General features: G+C 30.1%; 1 protein-coding gene across 1 annotated transcript; it reads left to right on the top strand.

The window, feature by feature from the left end:
• Window positions 1-397: 397 nt before the first annotated feature.
• Window positions 398-1,966, top strand: LOC129967057 (basic helix-loop-helix transcription factor amos-like). The gene has a single exon (XM_056081707.1). It carries the CDS (start codon window positions 995-997, stop codon window positions 1,598-1,600), a length of 606 nt encoding a protein of 201 aa, XP_055937682.1. The 5' UTR covers window positions 398-994; the 3' UTR covers window positions 1,601-1,966.
• Window positions 1,967-26,202: the final 24,236 nt, after the last annotated feature.

Genomic DNA, 26,202 nt, shown 5'->3' with positions numbered 1-26,202 from the left:
TATACACACAAGTTTTTGAATTGTTTGAATCTAGCTAGAATATTTTCGAACTCTATTCTTAAGTCGAATCTGTATTTAAGAATAGAACTTCTAGAGCAAGAAATAAAGAAAAGAAAACAGAAGGGGGGAAAATACAAAACAACTAACTGCAAGTGAAAAAAAAAGTCGAAAGTCAAAAATCAAAGGTTCTTCCCACTCGTCTTGAAATTCCCACCCATTGGTTGGATAATGGTGATGCCGACTGCACGGAACGAAAGTTACCGGGCGGGGCCGAAGGGCAGGGGAGGGAGCGAGGAGCTCATACAAGTTACGGATTTCCCTTTTGAATTGACTATATTGCTACAGGTAGCCAGTAGACCAAGGTCGACTCATCGCTACCGTATTCTAACAGGTAGGAATTTGTCCCTCGCTAAGTAGGGAGAACAGTTATCGCTATCTGGGATCATCAGTAATCTCCTGCCCCGACGAGCTTTATGACGTATTGATGCGGCGTGCGGTATTTTGATTCATTTTCGTTCCTGTGAATATCAGTCTATACGAAACTGTTTTTAATGCAACAACTATAACGAAAAGCCGTAAAAGCCTCGTGAAAGGAAACTTTTCTCTTTGATTGCATTATTCATCAACTGATCCAAACTGATTCACCTACTGACCATTATTCATCGACTGATCCAAACTGATTCACCTACTGATCATTATTCATCAACGAAAGCTTAAAGATAGACAGTTTTTGTTGGTAATGTGCGTGTCTTGAATAGTGAAAAATATGCATTAAATGCACTCAGATTACTTCATTTCAGCTTTGAAAATATGCAGTTTGTTCAAGAGTAGATGCTAAATTAACTAAGTGCAATCAGAAACTGTGCTATTGAAAGCGTCGGAAAGCTCCGTTGCAAAAATTAATTTTCTGTGAATAACTGTACTCTCAGATTTATTAGACTATAATTATAGACTTTTATTTTCATATCGGTTGTCAGAAACAACTGTAAGCATCATGAGCTCCTTCATGCCGATGCTGAATCGCAATGACTTTTTCCCAAATGACATATTCAGATCCTTTGAAGGAACTATAGATAGATCATTCGATGTACCAAATAGCTTGGTGATGGTTGAAGGACTGAACAACCGCGCTCTCAGTTTATCACCTGCTGACAACTCTTCTGAAGACGAATTCACGCTGACAGATCTATCCGCCAACACCTTCAAAAGCCTCCAGGATGACGAGGCATCCACTCCGGTTTTCATGGATTCAGATTCTTCCAGTTCCTACAAGACTAACCAAAGTCTGGAATTAGTTCCTAAGAAGTCCAAACCAGCTGCTCCGAAGCGTTCCAGGTCTACTAAAACAAGTACATCGACTAAACAACGCTCGAAAAATACTCCAAAATGTCCACCACCCCAACCTGTGCTAAAGAAAAGACGGCTAGCAGCAAATGCGCGGGAAAGAAGGAGAATGCAAAGTCTCAATTTAGCATTCGATCGTTTGAGGGATGTCGTACCATCCATCGGTGAAGATAGGAAATTGTCCAAGTATGAGACCCTGCAAATGGCACAAACCTACATCACAGCCCTCTGTGAACTTCTGCAAAGGGATCAATAACTAATGAATTTGCGCCTGGACGATAAGAAAAGCTGTGATATTCCGGCAGGGATTTTTGTAAAAAATAAATCTGCCTCAAAACTTTTTTGAAAGTGCATTGTGAAATTTCATATTCAGTTGATTTTGCAAAGAGAGGTGAGCTGTCTTCTGATTTTAAATTAAACGAGTGACACTTCTGAACTTTTTTTTTATTAATGTGAAATGTATACCGTTAATTATAGTTCACAACATATGATTAATGTTTTCATATCTTATCGAATATTAGTCCAGAGTTAAAAGAGATTTTGCTCGCAAAAATGTAATTTTTACTGAACAAGAATGTATGTATCCTTCAATTTCAGATACAATTTGATTACCATCGAAACAAGAAAGCATTTTTTAGATATAATTTTTTAACTGTGTTTCTAGTCTATTTCTAAAAATTTATTCGATTTGTTTTCTCATATGAATTCATTTGTTATTTTAAATGGAAAATCAAATTCTTATAATGTTTTAACTTTTATATAAAATGGTATAGTTTTTTTTTTGTTTTGTTTAAATAAATAACATGAAGCTAAACTTTTATAAATGGTCTAAAATAATGTATTTAACAATTTTGATTATTACGTCATTTATTATTTTAGAGAATGTGTTAATTTTTTTAAATAATAATCCTTCATATAAATATTTTAAAATTATTTCTTTTTAATGCAAATCAGTATAATTTCACAAGAACTTTTTATTGTATTTCAAGAATTATAAAAGAAAATTATAATGTTTGTATTTTGAAGAGCAAAATTTTATAACAAAAATATTTTTAAATAGATTATAAAATATATGTTTTCTATAAGATAACATTTTAGATAGCTGTATGAATTCCTTTTTCTATTATCATAACAATGGTTTTGAAAAATATTGTAAATAAACCATTTGATTGTAACTTCTTGTGTTTTATATCTTAATAATAATTTTATCGTAGGTAAAACTTTAAAAGTGCAATTTTAAATTGAATTTTAAAGTTCAGTTTTTGATTGCAATGATTTAAAATGTATAAAGAAGAAGAAAAGAACTTTATGACATCAATAAATAAATAACCGTAATAAATAAAAGCTGTTTAAAGTATTTTATACATTCATTAATCTTTTATTGAAGTGAGAAGAGATTAAAATTTTTTACCAAGCTCTTATGACAAAATATGATTGTTTGAAATAGTTCAGCTCTTTTTAATAGATGATTAAATATTTTTTGCAAAATAAAACTAGTGGTGAAAAAGTAATAGTTTTATGTAAAAAAAAAAAAAATATGAATATGGATATGAAAAAAATAAAAAAATAATATCAATAAACTTACCAGTAAAACAATGGCAATAAAATAAGAAATGTAAATTTGCACAAGTGATAAACATAAAAGTTAATTGCTCTAAATATTTTCTTGCAAATTTTTGAAAAAAAGTTTCCCTTAAGATTTCATAGAGCATAATAAAACATATTTATGATATTTTAAATAAATGTCCTTTAAAAAATGAATTCATTCGCAATTCTCCAAATTGATCTTTTTTTTATTTTTAGTAAACCGATCAAATATTGAGTTTCACAGAATTCGACTTTTTGTTTCATAATTATATTGATATATATCTGAAGATTATCCAAAATATTATTCATATAACTAAATAAAATACTAAATAACTTTTAAAACTTGCACAATTGCAACTATGATTTCTTTTCGATTGTTAAATTTTTTGAAAGCTAGGCCATTCAAAAAGAATCTTACAATCACTTAAGTCCTTAAGAAGTGAATGCATTAATTTATATTGTTTTATGAATTCGATTTTTATTACTCAAGCGTATAGGATTGTAGATTAAAATATTTTGGATTGAACAAAGCAAATCTTACAGAAATGAACAGCAAAAAAAAAAAAAAAAAAAAAAAAAAAAAAAAAGACTTTAGAAACGGATTTAATTGAAATATATTTGAGAGAAAAAAAATACATACACTTTTTTCTCTCAAATATGTTTTAATAGACTTTCTTTCTTTCTAGAATCAAGCGTTTCAAAGAAAAATGTATCTTGCCAAGTACTATTTCTTCTTGAAACTTTTAGTAGTAGATTTTCTGTCTTGTGTAAGTTCAGTTCGTAAAATATCAATGTAGCCCTTTGAATTTAAAATGTAATTATTTTAATCATTATATTTTTCCTTTTTTAACTACAAGACGAAGATTTTCAGTTTGCGTAAAAACAATTGATTTCTCTGAAATATAGCACGTTGGATAAACTGGCAAGAGATCACAATATTTATTTCAGTTTTTGCAGAGTTTGAAAGGCATTTTTCTTTAACAGTTCATTGAGAAATATAGAAGATATAATATTAGTCGAAAGCAATTATCAGCATAATATTAATATTTTTCAACTCTTATGCTGCAATTTTCAAATAATAAATTAATTTCACTAATACTTAGTAAAAATCGTAAGCATGCATTAATTAATTTATCTCTACAAAATACCATGAACATGATCTGTTCCATATCTACTGAATTCAATACCACAATTTATAAGAAATTCATATAGTATATTAATATTAAATTTATTTATTTTTTAATTAATAAATGTAATATTAATATATATTTAATATTAAATAAATTTTGTTATTGTTCTTACTGTAATTTATTTGACTATTATTTTCGATAAAATTAAAATATTTTATTTTCATTTATAACTATAACGTACTGCGGCAGTTAATTCCTTTTACAGAGTATATATATAGAGAGAGAAAGACGCAAAATATTATTAATAAGAATATCACTCTTGAAGTTTTGTTTTCTCCAAAAAAGTAAAGCAGAAAGCCTATAAAAAAACATAGCAAAGCTACCGTTTAATTAACAAGAAGTCTCTTCTCATTTGCTCGATCGGTGAGTGGTTATATTTCCACTTAATTACCTTCTTCTCACTTATTGTGGCAACATGCTGTTATCGTCTGCCCAAGTAACTAGTTATTCTCCTCTTGACACTCGACGTACGTTCTTTTCTACAAATGATGATCGCTCATTATTGATCAAAAAATTGACGCCATTATTGTCTGAAGAGCAACCTTAAATTTTTATGTTTGTCAAAGAATAATGAAAGAGATTTCTTTATTTAGGTTCATCAACCTTGGATGAAATTATATGCATAAATTTCGATTCATGACTTCTTGATACTTTTTTTAAAATTGCTTTGTTAGGTTTTCCAATAAGTGATTTAACAAGCTTATATTAGAGATCCAATTATTACATCAACATTGTTTATTAATCATAGCCTACCGAATGACGTCAGAAGCATGCCGTCTCTTTTTTGCTCTGCAATCATGTCGCAATTAATCTGACTGGCCCAACATCAAACGACACTTTTAAATTGTTTTTTCTTTTATCAAAGAGATCTTTCAAATCTTTATTAATTTAAAAATAGAAAGGAAAATGTAAAAATCAAATGAGGAAAGAATTCAGAATTATAAATTGATTAGCTAACAGAATAATAGCGGCGTAGTTCATCGCATGTTTCAAACTTTTAAAGTACTCTCTAGAATTTGTAATGCCTTATTTTATTTCAATTTTCATCCCCAAATTTTCTCGCATGCGCTTTAAAGAAATAAATTTATTATCTCAGAGAACGCTTTGTGTGGGATTGGCCTACAATAGTTATGAAATATTAATCTTTGGAGTGAGTTTAGCCTTTTAAATGAATCTCTCCTATGATCATGGGCGAGTTTTTTTGGCGATTCATCCCTAGCATACAGTCAATATAATTCGAAAACTGCATTTGTGTTCTAAATGCATTTTTTCCCAGCTGATATAAAAATTAGAACTTCAATTGTAAACACAAAATTACATGCGAAATTTGATATATTTAAATCCTTGCTTTTTTTTTTCGGAGTTATTGCGTTTACATGCTTCGGGAAGCACGGACTGACCGGTGATCAACTCTTTTGATTTGATTCAAAATGTGATGGGTATCTACATTTACACATTAAATCCACTATCAAATCCAATTTTATCCATTTAGCTTTTTGTAGTTATCGTGCCAACTTATATTTGGACAGATAGACTTCCTTAGAACGGATTTAGCTCACAATTTGACAGAAATCTACAAATCTGGTATTAAGTCGGTATCAAACTTCATCTATCTAGCTCAAAGAGTTATTGGGTTATCATTGTCACAGACGGCTGAACGAGTGGACAGAGATGGTGCCAAAAACGTGTTTTTCAAAGTCAGGTAGGTTTAAAACGTGAAGATTCTTCAACATCTCGAGTTCGAATTTTTGGACGATTACAATACATTCATTCCCTATAAGCCGTTTACGAGAAAGTGAAAAGATATCATAAAAAGGAAATATACAGCACACATACCGAAATTTAGAAAAAAGTAGTAAAATAAAAAAAGTAAATTATAATAAAATACTGACAAAAAAACAAATATTTAAAACAAAATTCAAATGGATGTAGAATACAAAAATATTTTCAATAATGAATGTATAATAAAATAAGTTGAGAGCGACCCAATAAGAACATAAAATGAAAAATAAAAAATAAATCAAGTATATGTAAGTAAGAACAGGAAAAAATATTTTATGTAATGAGACAGAATGAAGAGTCTATGATAAGCATTCTTGGAAAAGTTTCGTAACTAGGGTGCTGAAGCAGAGTTTACAATAGAGCTTTTTAATTCAACCTGATGTCTCCTGTTTTATGTTTCCGAATTTGAAATTCCCGCACTCCATTTAAGGCTTTAGTTGAGAATATCCTCTATTATCTTTTAACGAGGCTACGTCCATTAAAAATTTAATGAATAAAAAAGGGTTTTTTTTCCCCCAAAGTATTTTCTATAGAAGGAAGAAAATTTTAATGTTAAATGTATTTCCTAACTATTTGAGTGAATCGATATCGAATTCTATTTAAATAAATGTTTGAGTAGTGTACGATATCCTCTTCGTATTTAATGAAGTAATTCTGTATTGAATGTCATGAAGGTATTTTATTCCATTATTTGTTGCCAAACAATTTCGTAGATGTCGTTGATTTTTCTCTGTAGATCAGCACCCCGTGATAGCAGGTCCTCAGTAAAAATATATGCGGTCAATTAAAAATATCAGCTGGAAACTGCACCTTCAAAATGCTATTTACAACAGAAACGAACTTCCATGAAACTGGCCGTTTAGTTTAGCTACATTTCTGTCCCGTTTTTAAAGCAATATTATAGCTATTATTGGAGGAACTTTGTAATTCTGAACCACGAACAAATCACTCTCCGGCACCCTTTCTCCGAACTTCCGTATCACACGAGCAGGACATTTCATCCTGACGGATTTAAACGTGCAACAGACCCAATTGCACACTGGCTCTTCGGTGGAATCGGGTCTCGAATTTAGAAACCTCCAGCCCCGAGATAGAGACATTACTACCAGATCATCACGATCCATCCGAAACTCATGGTGAGGGAGGGGTAAATGATGAAGAATGTAATTTTTTTTACTGATTTATTTTTTAATGTAACTGTATAGCAGTATATGTACATATTGAGCATATTATAATTATTTTTGAAAATATTTTATTTTATTAGCATGAATATTTGAACCATTTCCTCAAAAAAATTTTCATGCCTCATTGTTGTAGGTAGTGGAATCGAATTTCCCAGTACAAAAGAATGACCCTATAGAATGGAATGTTTAGGATTTTATTCAAGGAAAAAATTTAAAAATAAGAAAAAGAGAAAAAATTATTTATTGCACCTTTAAAAATTTATTTATTGCCAGATTTAGGCATTTAAATGGTACGTATATCTGATTTATCCTTCCATCCATAGTTTAACTACGAATTAAATATTACGATATTCAATGAAGTTACGATAAAGAAATTTTACTAAAAACAAAATTCAAAAGAATGAAAAAATAAATAAGATGAGAAAATCCTTACAAATGGTCACAAATATTGTAGAAATTCTACTAAAACTGTGCCTATAACCAGCGAAGAACTAAGTGGTCTCTTTACAACTTTCCCACATTCTCTCTAATAAAGGCGAATTTGTGTTTTAGACGTGTTTTTCCCAACTGCATTTCCCTACATTTTGAAGCAGAATAACAACTGCACTCACACAGTCCTATACCAAATTTGATGCAGTAAAGTCGATGCATTTTTTAACTATCTCATTTACATCTTTCTGAAAGCGCAAACCTACAGATGTTCAACCCGTTTTTGGATTTAAATCAAAATTTGATAAATGTTTACATTCTAGGTTTTAAATCTGTATCCTGAATTTTATTCATTTAGATCTCTTCATTTTTTGTTATCTTGTTAACTTATACTGGGACAACTGGACAGACAAACTTTCTCTAAATAGACGCTCAAAATTTGATAAAAATCTACAAATTTAGTGTAAAATCGATGTAACACATTTGAACCGAGTAGCTCAAGAGGAGTTTTATGTTATCTTAGTCACAAACTGACAGACACAATGCAAAAAAAAAAAAAAAAAAAAAAAGTGTTTTACGAGCTGAGGAATGGCATAATATGAAGATTAATCAAAATCATGAGTTCGCATTTTTGGACGATTACAATATTATCTCTATACTTCGTCTGCGAGAAAGAAAAAATCAGACATACATTTTCTTTTTTTACTTTTCTTTTCAACTACATTAACGAATAAATAGCTTGATTCATTTCTGAAACTAACAACACATCGGAACCGCTCGAGTAAACCATCCATAGCCTCGTTTCGACACATCTCGGCTCATCCTTACTTGCCGCTTCCAATACTTTAGCCGTACCATTACGGGGTCAACGCGGCATACTTCCTGCGTCACCCAACACTATTCGGCCGCAGGGGTTATTCGTCTGCACAGCATCATCCCCCCCCCCCCGAAACCCACAGGCCTGAACGGAAGCTCCTTCGAAGGCGTTCGCTCGTATTGTTCTTGTCTTCGGGCTTCGCTCTTTTTCTAATCACGGAGGAAACGGACGTCCGAAACGCAGGAAGTCGTCATTACAAGCTCCAGTCAAAGGTGTGGGCGATCCTCTAGCTGAGATTCACCGACAGACATTGGGGGATGAATAATGCTGCATTGAGATCTGTAGAAATGTCTGTAGGCTCATGCAAAGAAAGTCACTCGTGAATCGGACTGCTGCTGTTTTAAACTTACGAAATAAATCATTCATCATAGACATTATAATTCGATGTGTAAATTTTGTGAAATTAAAAAAAAAAAAAAAAAAAAAAACCTTTTCAAATCTACTATGAATTTTAAAATGCATCAAAACGACAATCCATTTCAAATATGGAATTATATAGTTTTTAAGAAAAGAAAACTAAACTATCAAGGCACGCCTAATTCAACAATAACAAAGTCATTTCTATTTCGATCGGAGAACTCAAAATTGCAACATGTTGAATTAAAAATTTAATGTAAGATAATATTTAAAAAAAAGCTTTTACCACAAGTGTGTGCACAAAATAAATTTTGATAATATGGATTGTTCACATACGACCATTATGCCTAGGAAACAAGGGGAGTTATAAACAGGAAGAAATTAATTTATATTGATGACTGTTATTTAATAAAAAATCTGATAAATTTCAATTCTTCTGAATCAACTTATGAAGGCTAATTTAATTATGTTTTTTCCCTTAAAAATAAAAGTCTTCAGGCTATGAGTTTCACACTTCTGTTACAAAGTTGCCGGTTCCTGCAATGTAAGTCAGTTGTTGCCTTGTGATACATCTAGGGCAATGTAAAGTGATGCCACTTTTTGTTCTGTTTCTCTAGAAAAAACATTATTTGGGCGTATACTTTTCTGCGTAAAAATATTTATTAAAATTCATCAAAGATTCTTAAAAATTGGAGGTTAAAAAAATACTACTAAAAATGCAATAAATAAATAAATAAAAATCATGAGGTAATTTACTTTTTATATTGTATAAATAATAGAAATTCAATTTCATGATCTAATAACATTAGAAATGTAGTTTTCCCTATTCATGGGTCTTGTGTTTGAGTCTTTATCTACTAAAAGGGAATACAGATAATCGCCTTACTGTTTGAAAATCTACTAACAAAATTTGATTATTGTTGAGTAAAATGATACCTAAATATTAGAAACAATCGCTTTTTTTATGGAAAGCCATAAGAGACATTTTATCACCAAACGGAATAATGTCATTGTAATTTTCTGTTAATATTATTCATGGAATTTTAATGTTATTAAATTTCGAGAAGGAACGAAAAAATATTGGAAAGACTTGCTTACAAACTAGATTTAACTTCCTTCTTTTTTTCTTTATTTATTTTGATCATTTATATCAGCTATTTTTATTTGTAAGAGAGCCTTCTAAAGCCTCTCATGAAATGAGAGTTATATAGGTTATATATAGTACTTTTATATATAGATTATATAGAGCTGTTATATAGGTTATATAGAACTGTTATTTAGGTTAAATTTAAGAAAGCATGCTTGAGAATGATTGTTTTGAATTAATTCGATTTTTATCAGCTTCAGCGAAAAACAAAAACATTTTAAAATAAATCAGTGGAAGGTAGTCTCCCGAAACTTACTTGCATACTCTCCAATAAAGGTCTTATTTTCCTTTCTCCGCATAAAATCAGGAAACTTGGGTAAATCCGTGAATAGTTTGTATGCCATTGATGAATAATAATAACGAAATTTGGATGTTTGATGTGAATTTTTCAATTTTACTGTATCTATCTGAGAATATGTAATTTGAACACTTTTCCGTCTGTCGACAGACACCAAAATTTGACACAAAATTATAGTTGTAATCACAAGACAGCATAATCAATTTAATTGATTAAAACACTGCGTATGTGAATTATTGCGTTTACAAACATGCGAAAGGACAGACCGACTGATGACCAACTGTTTTATAGAACTGATTCCAAATTTGACACATATCCACACTTTAGATGTTAAATCTGAGTACCAAATTGTTTCTACTTTGTTTTGTGGTTATTTTGCTAGTTTATATTCAGAGAGCTGAACAGACGGACTAACTCTCTACGGCTTCCGTTCAAAATTTGATAGAAATCTAAAAATACGATATTAAATCTATATACCTAATTAAATTCGTCTAGCTTACAGGCGTTATTGTGTTAAGAGCATAATTCTTAAAAAATCATTGTGTTTTCGGATATAGGGAAGTTAGAAACTTGGAGATTTATCAAAATCCCGTATTCGAATTTTATAATTAGAATACTTTCTCTCTACTACGCATCTGAGATGGTAAAAAAAAAAAAAAAAAAAAGGAATATCTATGAGAATGGAGAGCACTACATTTATGTTTTCAAAAATGGCACGGTTTTGAACTATTTTCAACGAAATAAATTTAAATATGTTTTTTTATCTCTTCTCAATGCAAATTATTTTATTTATTTATTTTATTAATTTTTTTCATAGACATTGGAAACTTTCGTCTATAATTATTATTTAAGTGTTAATTAAAAGTGTTAAGATTAAGTGTTAGTTCAAAAAATCTGCAAATCAAACAAATCAGATCAAACCAAACTAAAATGATTTGGAATCATTTCAATTTCAATTAACATGAACTATCTCTTTAAAACGAGGTAATCTGTTCTTGGTTATCTTGATCAAGGTAATCTTGGTTATCTTGGTTTTAGATAAAAGTAGGTTCGTTGAAAATATTTTGGTCCAGTTTGCTTTGGACCATTCATTTACTATCTTTTAAATAAATTACAGAATCTTAACTTAAGCTTCGTTTTCATAATGTCTGCAGAAATATATTTATATGCAAACAAATAAATAAATAATTCTAAATAGCATATTTGATTATTTATGATAATAAATGCTACTTTATAAAGAAAGACATACTCATCACCTAAATTAGTAATCTTATCATATCTCATCATTATTTTTCAATACTTTAATTGATAAAATAATCACTCGAAGGAGGATAATATGACCGGAAGGGAATGATAACCGCTCTCATTTCACTGAAAGAGAGTATTATCCACTCAAGAAAAGAACGTGAAAGGATTCCTTTATAACATCCCTTTGCATTCAAATTTTAGTTCTAAAGCGAAATAGCTCACTCGCTCTCTACAAATGACAGCATTTCAAGCGAGTGACCACCAACAAAGGGTAAATAGGGTACTTATTGCTACCACCTGAGTCGCTAAACTGCCGAAGAAAAGAAAATGGAAAAGTTCCCTGTCTGATATGGGACTTCTTCAGGTGAGTAGATCACTCAATCCGAGGAGGTGGTTCCGTAGATCCTTATCACCCGGGTAGATTTTCCAACAGATAACCTTCTCTTTGACCCGGTTGCTAACGCCTGTTGCACACCGTTTGTTAGTTCCTGTTGTAACTCACTAAGTGAAATGCCCACATTGTGCAAGAGTAATGACCTTAATTTTAAGATAATTTTCAGGCTTTTGAAATCGGTATTGAACTAAAAGCGTGCCGCTAAACGTATTGTAAATACTCTGTCATTTGATTGAATGGGTAACTTTTGATAAATTGTGCGGGTTGAGGATTTCAACCCGTAAATCATGATGGGCCTCAAAATGGATCTTGGACTTTCAAGAAAAAATGCCTTTCTTCAGAAACTCATTTAATTTACGGAAAAAAAAATATTTTTTAATCTAAATTATATAAGAATTTTTTATCATAAAAGAATTTAAAAAAATTTAATATCATACCGTAATTTGAACTACTTAATATACTATAAAAACAGAAAAAAAAGGTATTAACAGTATTTCCTGTGACAAATAATTACATTATTGTTATCTATTTTACTTTAAAATAAATAATGGTAACAATATAATTAATTTGTTATCTATTTAAAAATAAAATAGATAATCAATTTTTTATATTTCTATATAAGCAATTTCCTTTGCATTTCTATATAACCAATTTTCTTTTGCGTTTCTATATAGCCAATCTCCCTTGCATTTCTATATAACAATTTCCTTTCCATTTCTATATCTTAGTAAATTTCGTTTTATGAGCTGTGTTTTTTTATATCATATGTATTTCAAGAGAATCGTTATCAAGCTGATATTGAAACTTGCATCGTTTAGCTAACGACAAAATGAAATATACTAAGCCACATTTCAAAATGTTGAATTTTTTACAGCATATATATAAATCGTTTTTTTTTTTTTTTTTTTTTAAACTCCTACTGATTCTGGATTATTCAATGTACATTAGATAATGAGATTTATTTTCTTCCTTCCTTTTAAGAACATTCTCATTAGAATACGAATGAATTTAGTATATGCAGAAATTTAAATTAATGTTATTTATTTAAATTTGCTTCACATTTATTTTTCTCTATAAACCTCTCATCCAGTTATACTGCATCTGGCATCTATTTTCGAGAATATAAGATGCAAATTAATTATTAACAAACTCATTATTAGATTAATAGTCTACGCACCCATCTCTCTCTCTATATATATATATAATGCTAACATAAGTGGCGCAGAATTCGTTCTTATTACTCATTATCAAAAGGCAACATTCAGGTGTAGACAAATCATCGAAAGGGCTTCGATCTACTTAATTGAACGTTTTTATAGCTGCAATGAATTCAACGTTTTGAGCAGAACTACAAAATATTGTTAGAAACGTTCTGAAGAAGGTTTGCCGTGTCACCAAGATATCGCTATTCAGTCAGAGGAAAAAATATATAATTTTTTTTAAATAAAAAAAACAGATTTTAAAAAATTTAATCAAGCGCAAAAATAGTGTCAAATGGAAAATCGCTATGAATTGTCCACGGAAGTTGATGTTCATATCTTTCAATACATTTTTCATAAAAATGGATTTCTTTTAATTATCTTAAGAATTACAGTTAACTGATATCAGGTCCATTTCCCACAATTTGTCTCCTTAATTTTAATAGTGTTTGTAATTCAATTCGATATTATTTGTAAGATTTTTAAAAAAAATGTTATGATGAAATCCATACGCATGTATCTAAACATCCAATCGTGTGCTTTGCTGATCTTTCACTACGTATCAAGATTCTAAGTTCAATATCATTTCGCATTCAGTATTCCATTTAATTTGTAATAAACTAATTCAATTGAATTTATATTTTTTATTCGCAACAAATAAAAATGGCAATTTTTTTTAAAATTTTTTCCAAATTAATCCTTTAATAGCCTAGAAAATCAATAATCTTATGAAGAAATTTATCGCCATAGGCGGCTAGTCTTAATTTAAAAAAATGGGCATCCACATGCAGTTTTTTCAGCTTTTTCAATTAAAACTATAACAATACAATTCTTGTTTCTAGTACAGTAGAAGGACAAACTTCAGGAGCTCCATCTGTGCAAAGAAACTTTTTGGTGCTCAAAAAATGAAAAATAAATTTTTTAATTTAATTTTGATAAATTAAAGAATGCTTGATTAAAAGTACTTGTAAGGAAATTTCTTTTAAATCTTTTAACTTAAATTGACCTTTATAAAATGCTGAAGATTCGGACAATTATTCTATAGAAAATGATATTACAAGATCTCTTATGACCCATTTTTTAAGAATCCCTTTATTGAAGTTATCGAAACGTTTAAATTAGAGTTGATGAATTTGTTTTGAAATGAAAAAAATCATTGAATTGTATGTATTGATTGAGCGCAGAAATATCTTTTTTGGAAATAATTCTTCATATTGTATTAGATTTAACATGAGTTCTGGATTAGCACAACTAAAGGAAAATTAAAAGAATATTCATGTATTAGTAATAATATTAAATCACTCATCTGTAAGGACCAAGCTTAAATTGCCATGAAGCAAATAGATAGCCATGATAAAAGCCAAATGACGAAATATACTATATATTTCATAAATTCTCTAATGCTAGAATTTTCGCAACATATTTTCAACATAAAACATTTTTGTGAGGAAGGGTGTGGCGACGTTATTTTGAAAAACATCAATTACTAATTATCAAAGCCTGCACAATTCATGAGCAAAAACTATAATCGTTGGTTTTCAGCTTGACAAACATTTCAAATGCCAATAGAGAGCACATTTTCGATTCAATAAATCTCAGCCTCACCCTTTCTCGGATAACCGAAGAAAATATTTGCTCAGTTCACCCTGGGTGCTCATTATTTTCCTTTATCAAAATTAATAAGTCGACAGACCAAGCCCATCCCAGTCCATTGCAAGGTCTGAACAACAAAACAAGGTAGTCCCAGAGGCATCACAGTCACATATTGCAGCAAGTCAGTAGCTACCTGTCAATTTCACACCATGCCACCGTTCAAAGGTGTGATGGACAGTGGCTTCCCCCTCACACCCATCCCCTTTATTGGAGGACCAGGACGAATCTATCCGAAGGCCAAAGCTACCACAATGATTTGGCAATGGACCGTTTTCTTTTTTTGTTCTCTTTCATTTCGAGAGGATCTTTAATAGGCACGTAATTGACAGGCATCTAATTATGAGGCGGAAAGAGTATACACAAGATTGCTACAAGTACTTCCTGATTCGGAGACGCTCCTGGCCAATAAGCTGAAGGAGTGATGCCAAATGACACGGACATGCGCTCGGCACTATTATCTGTTTAAGGAAAGGGGTGTGCTGATGTTTGGAGGCTGTTATTTTTCGATACCGGAATAAATATTCGTGTGCAGGATGTTCGCATCAAATAAATACTGGTTAAAAATATCTTAATTTTTTTAGTTCTAAGAATTTAAATTCAAAACTTAAAGCAAGGTAATTGTAGCATGCATGCATACATACATACATACATACATACATACATACATACATATATATATATATATATATATATATATATATATATATATATATATATATATATATATATATATATATATATATATATATATATATATATATATATATATATATATATATGAACATCTTGATAAGTCGAAAGTTTTCTTGTTGAAAATATAAATTAATTTGTCAGGAAATCATTAATTAAATAAAGAAAAGAATATAAATCTTTTGGATTTTATTTCTGTTATTATTTGACAAATAGAGATGTTACATGGAAATAAGAAGATAAGATCTTTTCACAAGATTTCTTCTCACTGAAGTGAAATCATTAAAATGCATTTTTTCAGAAATGTTTCTCCTAGACTTCTTTGGATTATTATCCTGAGCTTCTTTTTCACCTTACAATGTCAGAAAATATATATATTAAGAAGGTTGGTTTATTTTAAAATAATCCATCAAAACGTATTTTTGAATTAATTTTTAGTTCCCGGCTCTAAATTCCAAAATTTATAAAATCGAGCTTTTATTTATTTCAAGTGAAATTTTTCAGGGACAAATAAACCGAATAAATGAATTCATGATTCAGTATTGTGGGAACCTGAATAATGAAAGTATTTTAAAAAATTCGCTAAAATAAAACGAAAGTTGAATTCAGACATAATGCAACTTCAAATGAGATTATTTAAAAGAACTAAATCAATTCTGAATTAGTTAAATTAGAATAAATTTTAAAGTAAAATATATTTTTGTTTTTGAGAAAGGGGTAGATGATATACTCATACCAAAAGATAAGGATGAGGAGTATGAAAACATAAGGAATTGTTATTTATTGTATAATCATTACAAAAATAAATAGGATTAAGGATAAAATAGCATTTATCTTACAAGTATACAAGCGTGTATTTTCTACTACTATCTGTCTTAACAGTGCAAGAAAATGATTTTGCAGATATTTCTTGCGACGAAACAATTTTGTATAACAAGTTTTACATTGTTTTTAAAGCTGTTTGATAAATATCTCAAAAATTCAAATACTTTCAAATCTTAATCATACTGAGACACGGATTTATGTTTATGAATAAGACTAAATTACTATTAAATATTTATAAAGAAAACCGAGGTAACCTGAATAGTTTTAATTTAAAATCTGTGTACCGTGTTTTAAATTTTACTTGAAAATGTGAACTTATTTTGTTTGCTTTTCTTACTAGGGAATTTCATCTAAAGTTCGTTCGTAACTCTGTATTACTAAATTTGTTAAAAATTAAACTTAAATTTTAGAATTGATTCTATCTTTATTGGGTGAAGACTTTCATTAATGTAGTGGCCACCCATACAAGTATGTGTTTCCGGCCTAAGTTAAGTGCTAAGAGACAGAGTAATTAAAAAAAAACTAACGAAAATCGCTAAACAAACAAACAAAATTAAAAATTGTCGCAAGAATTGCAGTAAAAAAGCAAATCTAAATTTGATTACACATTTTCGATATCTTTAAACTTTTATACTGGTTCTTCAGATAGTCACTAACTTAAATATCCGTGTTTTGATGCAGATTCTTAAGCAGATATTGATATTTCTAAACTAACAAACTAATAGACTTCCTCCTTTTAACAAGATAGTTCAAATATTATTTTAAGTTTCTATTTAAAGAAAAGAAATAAAATTTTTCTTTATAATAGGAGTTAAAAATTTATATTCCATATTAATTAAGAATTATTAGGTTGATATAAAAATTGTTGCGGTTTTCACTTACAAATTGTTTATCTCTTGAATATATCCAACTTTTTGAATAATTTTTGTCAATTCTTATTTACAATAAATTTCATTTGATGTTAGTTAGCTCGTGTTTTAAACTCGCATCCAACTCAAATTGCACTTATTTTTATTTAAAGCTATGGACCTGATTTTGAAAAAGAGAATTTTCATCACATCTTCACAAAAGGGGTGATCTTGAAAATTACATTTGGAGTTTATGATGTCGATGATTAATTACTAATTTAATAAACCAGTCAGGGGTTTTCCGAATTTCTTTTTGCTATTTTTTCATTGAAAGGTGATCAGATTTCGGTCCACCAACTCAAGTCGACGATGACCAAATGATTTCTCCAGATGATTTGGACCTTCCTATTTCAGTACATGAGTTTAGAGAAAGTGCTTTAAGTTCTTTTTTCAAACAACTACAGGCTAGCTTCAGTTTTAGTGGGAAGGGATTTAATAAACGCTGAGTATCAAATATACAGTTTACATCATAAATGTACAAAAAAAATCCATTTATAAAACTAATAATGAATACAGATAAATATTGAATTGTTTATCGAAAAACTAATTGGAAAAATAAATTGACAAATTGGTGAGGTACAGTCTTTAACAAATTCCTTTTTCGGATGAATTAGGTATACATATTCGCAATCGAAGCATAGAATATAATCGAAAATCGAGTACAAAACATTTAAAGCTGTTTTTTCCTTAAATAGTTAAATATTGAAATTTTTTGTAAGAATTTCTCAATTTTTTTTCTGAATTTGAAAAGCTAATTACACATTATAAAGAATCACATGATTTCTTAATATACTTGGTTTGCATGCAACAACGATAGCTGGTTATGCTCGCATTACTTTTTATAACGAGCAAAATTTTTGATTCCTTACGATGAGCACTTTTATAACTACTTTTGATTATTACTTTTGATCCTTAATTTTAAGCATTTACAACATTTCTGTGCTTTTAAATAAAATAACTAAAAATTCCAGAATAATATTTTCGAGAATAGAAACGATATTTTAGTGCTCCGAAAGTTTGTGTATACATTTATTGTTTTGTCTTCCCACTAATCTTTTTTTAATACTAGCAGATCGATACTAGCCGACTGTTTATTCACTCAAATATTCAGTTTTTAGACTGTTGAATATCAATGTGGAATGCATAGTTAAAAAAAAATTGTTATCTCATAAGACTACAAGACATGAAATTAATTGAGTAATTCAAATCAAATTATCACCCATGCGAATTAAAGAAATGTATATACTATGAAATAAAAGCGGGAATGAAAATTCTACTTCTGAATCACAATGTCTAAAGTAATCTTAATTTTAACATAGGCAAATGCATGCGACTGAATGTTTTGATGGATGAGTTTGAATGACATAAACTAAAAATTGTTATAAATTTTACATTCCATTAAAAATTATTAAAAAACAAATAAAACATTATACTAAGTGAAATTGAGCTCATTTAAAAAGTAATTTTTCTGAGTTTTAAGATAATGCAAAAACCACTTTTGTAAGATAATAGTTTAGGAAGATATGGCCATCAATTTCCTTCAGCAAGTCATAGCGATTAACTATCTGGCAACGGTTAAGCCTGTTTTCAAATTTGATTAAACTTCGTTTGAAGCTATTTCTTTTATATCTTCCATCTGAATGAACATTTTTTTATGAATCATATTCAAAACATTTGTTATAATATTTCGCACTTCATTCATTAATGAAGCGTTGAATGAAGTGCAGTTTAAAAACAATCATTGAAGCAGTCTGAAACGCTCGTATAATGATTTGTTTACATTTGACTGTTGCCATTCGACAATATATAATAAGAACGATTTTTATGAGCTTTGTATATAGATTCAATTATGTTCCTATTTTCCATCTTCCATTTTTATTACCATTGGTTCGTTCGATAGTTCACTCTCCTTCTGCTTCTCTTTGGCTTTTCATTTTCATGTGCTCTGTATTAACAGATGAAACTGAGATTGTCACAATATTATACACAGTAGTGTTTTTTTCTTTCTTAATATTTTTTATTTTTATTTTTATGCGTTATGTATTAACTAATAATACTAATGATTCTTTAAATGATATCACAATACATAAATATTTATAGAATTAAAAATGAAGCTATGTTAAATAAATTTGCACGGTGAATATTTTTTTACCACGAAAATTAAAGTAATTATTATTATCGATACTTATTTCAAAGTGCGAATATTATCTGGTTACTCTAATAAAATTTACACCTGCTACATGATGTGTTTTGCTACCATTACAAAAAGCATTTTAGTTCCTTGATACTGTTTTTTGCATTCAGTTATTCATTAACAGACGAACAAAAGCAAAAAATAGAAAAGTATTTTAGAACTTAAATTTAGAATTCATGAAATTAATATGTTATATTATTGAATTCATGCAGTGAGAAAGGCCATACCTTTTCATATTAATTCAGAGGTTCCTGCCTTAAGGAAAGGCTCCTTTTGGGGTAAGAGTTATGGATATTTGAAAGTAACATTCGTAATGGCATTTGTGTACAATAGTTATAAAATATCAATTCCGCATACATTTAGCATTTTTATTGAATTTATCATGCCATCCTTGGAGAGTGCTTTGATAATTAATACCTGGCATATGTTTAATAGTATCCGGTAATCGAATTTGTGTTTTAGACGCATTTTTTCCAGCCGACTCAAATAGAAATTTGTCATAGAATTACAACTGTAGTCACAAAATTACTCACCAAATTTTATACATTTAAGTCATTGCATTATCCCTTTACCCCCTTTTTTTTATTTAGTTATCCCTTTTACATGTTTCTGAAAGTACAGACCTACAGAAGGTCAAACCTGTGTTGGACTTGGTTCCAAATGGATAGGTGTCTACACTATAGATGTTAAATCTGTTACCGAATTTATCGATATAGCTCTCTCTTCTTCTCATCGTTATCGTGTTAACTTATATTCAAACAGCAAGACAGACAGGTTTCCCCTGGATGCTCAAAATTTGATGGAGATTTGCAAATTTGATGTCGAGATTGTATACTAAATTTCATCCATCTAGCTCAAAGTGTTCTGATTGATCTTTTTCACTGGCAGATAGATAGACAAGCATACGGACGGACGAATAGACAGATATAATGCTAAAAATGTCTTCTTCGGGCATAAGAAGGTCTGAAGCGTGTAAATTCATCGAAATTCCGAGTTCGAGGCAATTTTTTGGCAATTACAATACTTTTTCTGTATTTTGTGCGAGTATTTTCCCATAAAAATAATGGAATTTTTTCATCTCAAGTTCGTGTAAAAAGAGTTTTTTGCAGGTTCGAGTGTCAACTGAGTAGCATGAAAGGAGATTGCCGTAAAAGTAGTATTAAAGCAATTCTTTTTACAAATGTAGAACTTCTGGTAAGAGCATAAAAATATTGTGTTTGTGTTAATGACAAAACAGCAATTTGACTTATGTGCAGTCATAAGATTATATTTATCTCTATATGAATGTAATTTTATTAAAATTGGCTCCGTGAAACAAATTCAAGAATCGCATTCAAAATTTTCTTCCATTCTAATATTTGATTAACTGGTTTACAGTTTTATAAAAATCTAGACACCAAAATAGCCTAAATATCACTCATTTAAGTGTTCGAACAAGAATCTAACTGGAAAAACAGTCATTTTGCTCTTATTTTTTGAAATTTCAAGAATAAATGTTCTCTATTTAGGCTTTACCTTTTGTATTTATTTATTTTATAATTTTTTTACCTATATATGCTACAGTTTTTTCATAATTACCATTGAAGGTTATGAATAATCACCAGTAATTATACATAATTATCAAATTAACCACATTTACTGTATCACATATATATATATATATATATATATATATATATATATATATATATATATATATATATATATATATATATATATATATATATATATATATATATATATATATATATATATATATATATATATATATATATATATATATATATATATATATATATATATATCCCTCTGCTCATTCTTCTCTCAATCTCTTATTCGTTATAACCATTATTTTTAAAATGAAGAATTTAGTGTCAGTCAAAAACAGCATCATTCTGCTCTATCACATCATTTTTCTTTGTAAAGTCCGCCATTTCGAATATGTGAATGATTTACTCGTATTGCTTGTTCTAATTTACCAATAAGCGAATCTATTCGAGATATAATGCCTAATGTTCTTATATGGTTAAAATCCGTGTGATTGGCATTTGTTGTCCTTTTTTTTCTAAATTATATTAATTCTCATTTGTTTTGCAAAAGCAAAATATCCTTCCTTTTCTAATAATTACTTACAAGGTACGTTTGTATATTTGCCAATCGGGATAAAGTAGGAGTATTCCATATATATCGTAATCATTATGAATAAATCCTTCTTCAGTGACTGAAAGGGAAGAAGTGCTTAATAAAATTATTTCCTCAACTATACAATTTTAATATTCTCTCGCCAATTTCTGTCGTGGCTTTCCCTCGCTCGAATGCTCCGTGGTGGCCCAATGGTAAGTTCTCTGTTTCGGAGTAGGAGGGTTTCAGGTTCGACACCCGATTTCACCGAAGAACCGTCATGTAAGTGGTCATGGTGCCGAACCGTAGGGGACGAATGTGCCCCCACTGGTTTGGAAACTTGGAGAGGGGGGCCAGTTCTGGTATTGTCCACGTCGTCCCACCGCGGTTTAAAATTACGAGTTCCGTTCCACAATAGCGGTAGTGTTGTTTTAAAATGAGACGTTAATATAACTAGACAAGATTATACCCTGACGACTGTGGGTAAGCAATGGGCTTGGTGAACGCTTCCATCAGAGCACCTCTGATGCAGTGAAACATTACCCAGAAAAATAGAGCCCCTTAATGTTAACAGACTGCTGTTGAATTGTGTAACAATTCAACAGCAAGAAAGCAGTTGAATTGAACACAATTCAATCAGTAAAAAGATGGCAAGAAAGAAACGTCGAAACGAAATGTAACGTATTAATGTCCAAATTACGTTATGTTTTTATTATTGCATTATTATTATTCTAGTGCTATTTTTTTTATCAGGTAAGTTGCATTTCTCATAATTAGAATATCCTCATATTTCCTGTGCTGTAAGTAGTCTATTATTTCATGGGTTTGTAGTTCTGTTTTAATAATATATATATATAGTAAACTTGGATTAATTCAAGGTTTTCACTGTCAGTTTCGAATTCAGTACGTAAAAATATTTTGTAATTGTCTTACGTCCTGTGTCAAGTATACAAAACGATGCAATTTGTTGACCAACGCGGTTACGGTGAATAACTGTCACATTTCATTATAAGTTAATGCGAAATGATTTCGGTGCTGACAAACCAAAATTTGTTACGATGTGGTAATAATATCCTTATAAATCATTGGAAACGGTCACACCAACATTTTCTCGCATACTTTCTAATAAAAGTGTTAACCTGAAAAAGGCATGGTTTTGGCTTAAATGGAATGGAATATTACGAAATAGTAATCTTTGGCATAATATTAGCATTTTTACTGAAGTTATGATGTAATCCTTGGCTAGTGTTTGGCGATTAATCTTTAGAGTGTAGTTAAAAATATTTAAAAATCGAATTTGTTTTTTAGGTTCGTTTTTCCCGAAATCTCTTTTGTTCTCGTTTGAAACAAACATTTGAAACATTTGGAACAGAAGTACACTTGTTGTCACAAAATCAATACTGAAATCGATGTATTTAAGTCATTGCGCTTTTTGAACTGTCTCATTTACATGCTTCTGAAAGTATAGACTGATATACGTTCAAGTCCTTGGATTTGGCTCAAAATTCGATAAGCGTCTACTCTAAAGAGGCAAAATCCATAAATTCAAGTTTTTTTTCACCCACTTCTCTTCGCTTTGTAGTTACAGTGTTAATTTATATTCGAACACTCCACCAGACAGACTTCCACTAAGCGGATTTTGCTCAAAATTTGAAAGAAAACTACACGTTTGGTGTTAAGATCATACACTAAATTTCATTTATCTAGCTTAAAGCATTTTTGTGTTATCTTTATCATAGTCAGACTGAGAGACTGACATAATGCTAAAAATATGTTTTTCGAACTCAGGGAGATCTAAAACATTGAGATTCTTCAAAATCTCGAGTTCAAACTTTTGGCGTTTACAATACTTTCTCTATACTTTATATATAAGAAAGAAAGAATGGAATAATGGAATAATCAATTCTTTATATATAATTTAGTCAAATATTTGACTCTTTAATCATTGTTATTTTATTCATTATTTATAAAAACTTGTTTGCGTGAAGAGATTGTTGGGGTTCGATAAAAAAAAAAAAAAAGATTCATCAATTGGTACGGAAAGAAATAAAGAGTTTGCTTGGGAACTGTTATTTAAATAAAATCACTCAATACATGCAAAAAGTACCAACAAAACGTGCAAACGGAATTAAAAATGCTAAGTCTAAAAAGACATTTTAACCAAATGCACGTATATCATAAGTTAAAGGAAGGCAGATCTTTCTTCCGGAAAACAGGTATACCGGCCGAATATAAATCATTTGTAACGCTTTATTGCTCAGTGGTAACTGAGGGAGCCGATGAGTTCCTAAAATTTTGTATTGAATGGTAAAATTGTTCTTAACTGTAATGAAATTATACCTTTTTTCCCTTTCAAAATAATATAATTTATGGAAAGTTATGGACATGTTCAAACACTAGAATTATACAAACATTCAACATGGGAGCATTTTTCAAATCTATCGAACTCGATCTGCCTGAGAAAGCCAATACTTTCCCCTAAGTATTCCCGAGTTTCTGCTCTTATTGCTTTCTGTTCGGACCAAAGTTTTTTTAAGATCTTTTGTCTAAGTAGAGATGGCCGTACTAATATGAAATAAAATGATAAAAATAATAAGGCAAAAATCGTGAAAACATTGTATTTTTAAAATTATCTTCATCTAAACAAAAAAGTATGTAACTTTACGTTAGATCCATTCACTTGTCGTTTTTATGCTATTTTCTGAAGGTATTAATTAAGAGGCAAAATATTGATGCAATCATAGTATGTGTGTGTGTGTGTGTAAGATGGATTTCTTTGGGTCAACGACTGTATTAATATTTGAATAGGATTGATTTTATGCATAGTACTTAAAACACAATATTAGAGGAAGTAAAATTAATGAATTTAATTATATGCTAAATACTCATCCCCCGGGAATTTCAGTATATTCTTTTAATCAATCATTTTTAATTTACCGTCTAATTTCCAGTTTACTTCAAACTCTGAAATATTTTTCAACTTGAGAAAACTTTAAAAAATATTTTTTTTGCTAGAAAAGTAATTGAGCAAAGAATTTTCTCTTTAAGTTTCAGTAAATTGATAGAAGAAAGAGCCAAACTTTTTAAAATTTAAGTGCTAAAGTGCAATCCTTACTTTTCTGAAGAGAGTAAAAAAAAAAAAAAAAAAGTGCGATTACTTCACTCAAATAATTCTTTTTCATCACAGCATTCCTTGAAATCAAACTCATCGCAACTTGTGAAAGTCCTAAACTTTTAACTGGAGCACCCCTTTTAGATAATTATTAGCTTCCCCAATCCCATTCTTCCAATCAAGAAGAAAAAGACAGAGCAGTACAAAGGGTGCCGACAACACTTCCAACAATTAACGACTGAAGCGCTGGTCTGACGACAGAACACTTTTTATTTTTCTTGTCCTTTCTTCTCGCTATATTATTATTACTTTAAAACACCTTTCTTCGTGTCTTTCTCGAGACTCATCTTTCTTAAATTCGGCTCCGGTTCTCGTTTGTTTTTAATTCCATTATTATTATTACATCTCTCGTTATCTCTGGGGTTCTTTCTGAGGGATTGACATCTCTCCGCGTTTCGTAATTGTTATTAGAATTCCAGTGTCTCCAACGACCGTAATTATTTGCGGGCTTTCTTTAAATTAAAATTTTTTTCGCTCCGTATATAATTACGATGGGTCGGTCTATCAAGTCAAGAAATCGTATTTGCAGCTCCAAGAGAGAAACCGTTTTGTAGTTTTCATCGTTCTATTACGGGGATTGTGTTTGGTGACTGATTCTAGGAAGGGTTGATGTGAAAGACGAGAGTTCCAGTTGTATATCATGTCAGTCTGGAAACGCGAGATGTCGGTTGTGTGGTCATTTAATAAGTCTTATAGATTGCTCCAATTGTAATTTTTGTCTTCCTTAATCACATTGTTTCAAATACTTAATCACATAACGACACTTCTGGAAAGAAATCGATTTATAGTTTTCATCTTTCGATCATGGTGATGGTATTAATTAATGGTTTCTAGAAAAAGACTGAAATGACCGAAGGGATTTAAAGTTATGCATCATATCAATCTGATGACATAGAGGTTGCTGAGTAGTTTTGTTTCTTTTTTTTAAATCTTCTTCGTCTTCTATATTGCCTTAATACTACTTCCTCTTCTTTGCCTCTTTTTTACTCAAATTGATGATGTAATAATGTTATCACTTCACTCATCAATCTGATATTTTGGAAACACAAAGTATGGTATAAAATCAATGATTGATATATTTTTTTAGTTTTTTTTCCCTTACTTTAATAATTGATCTCAGTTATGCAGCAGAGTTACAATCTATTATATGAAAGATTATCGTTACTTTTATACTGCATGGCAACTACTCCCCTCTTTACCCCCGCCGTAACTTTAGTGTCGCTGTTAAAGTTTTTATTAGTATATCTAAAATTCTAGAAATAGTTGCTGGTTCCCGATACTGTAGCTAATCATAAATAACTTAAACGATTTTGAAGACCAAAATGTGAATATAAAAAAAATCTGTTCCTAATACAAAAACTGTTATAACTGTTCGAGTATGGAGCAGACCCCAAAGCCATGAACCCAAGGCAAAGTGCATGCTGATGATGGCTCCTAATGGTATGGACAATTTTTACATGAAAAGTATTGGATCCTCTGGTCCAATTGAACTGATCATTTACTGGAAATGGTTATTTTCAGCTGCTTACAGACTACTTGCAGCTATTCATGGATTTCATGCACCCAAACAACGATGGGATTTTTATGGATCACGGTACACTAT

This window comes from Argiope bruennichi, chromosome 1 (assembly GCF_947563725.1).
Source record: "Argiope bruennichi chromosome 1, qqArgBrue1.1, whole genome shotgun sequence".
Lineage (NCBI taxonomy): Eukaryota > Metazoa > Arthropoda > Arachnida > Araneae > Araneidae > Argiope > Argiope bruennichi.
Note: the sequence above shows the minus strand (reverse complement) of the source record. Positions and strands in the feature narration are given on the sequence as shown.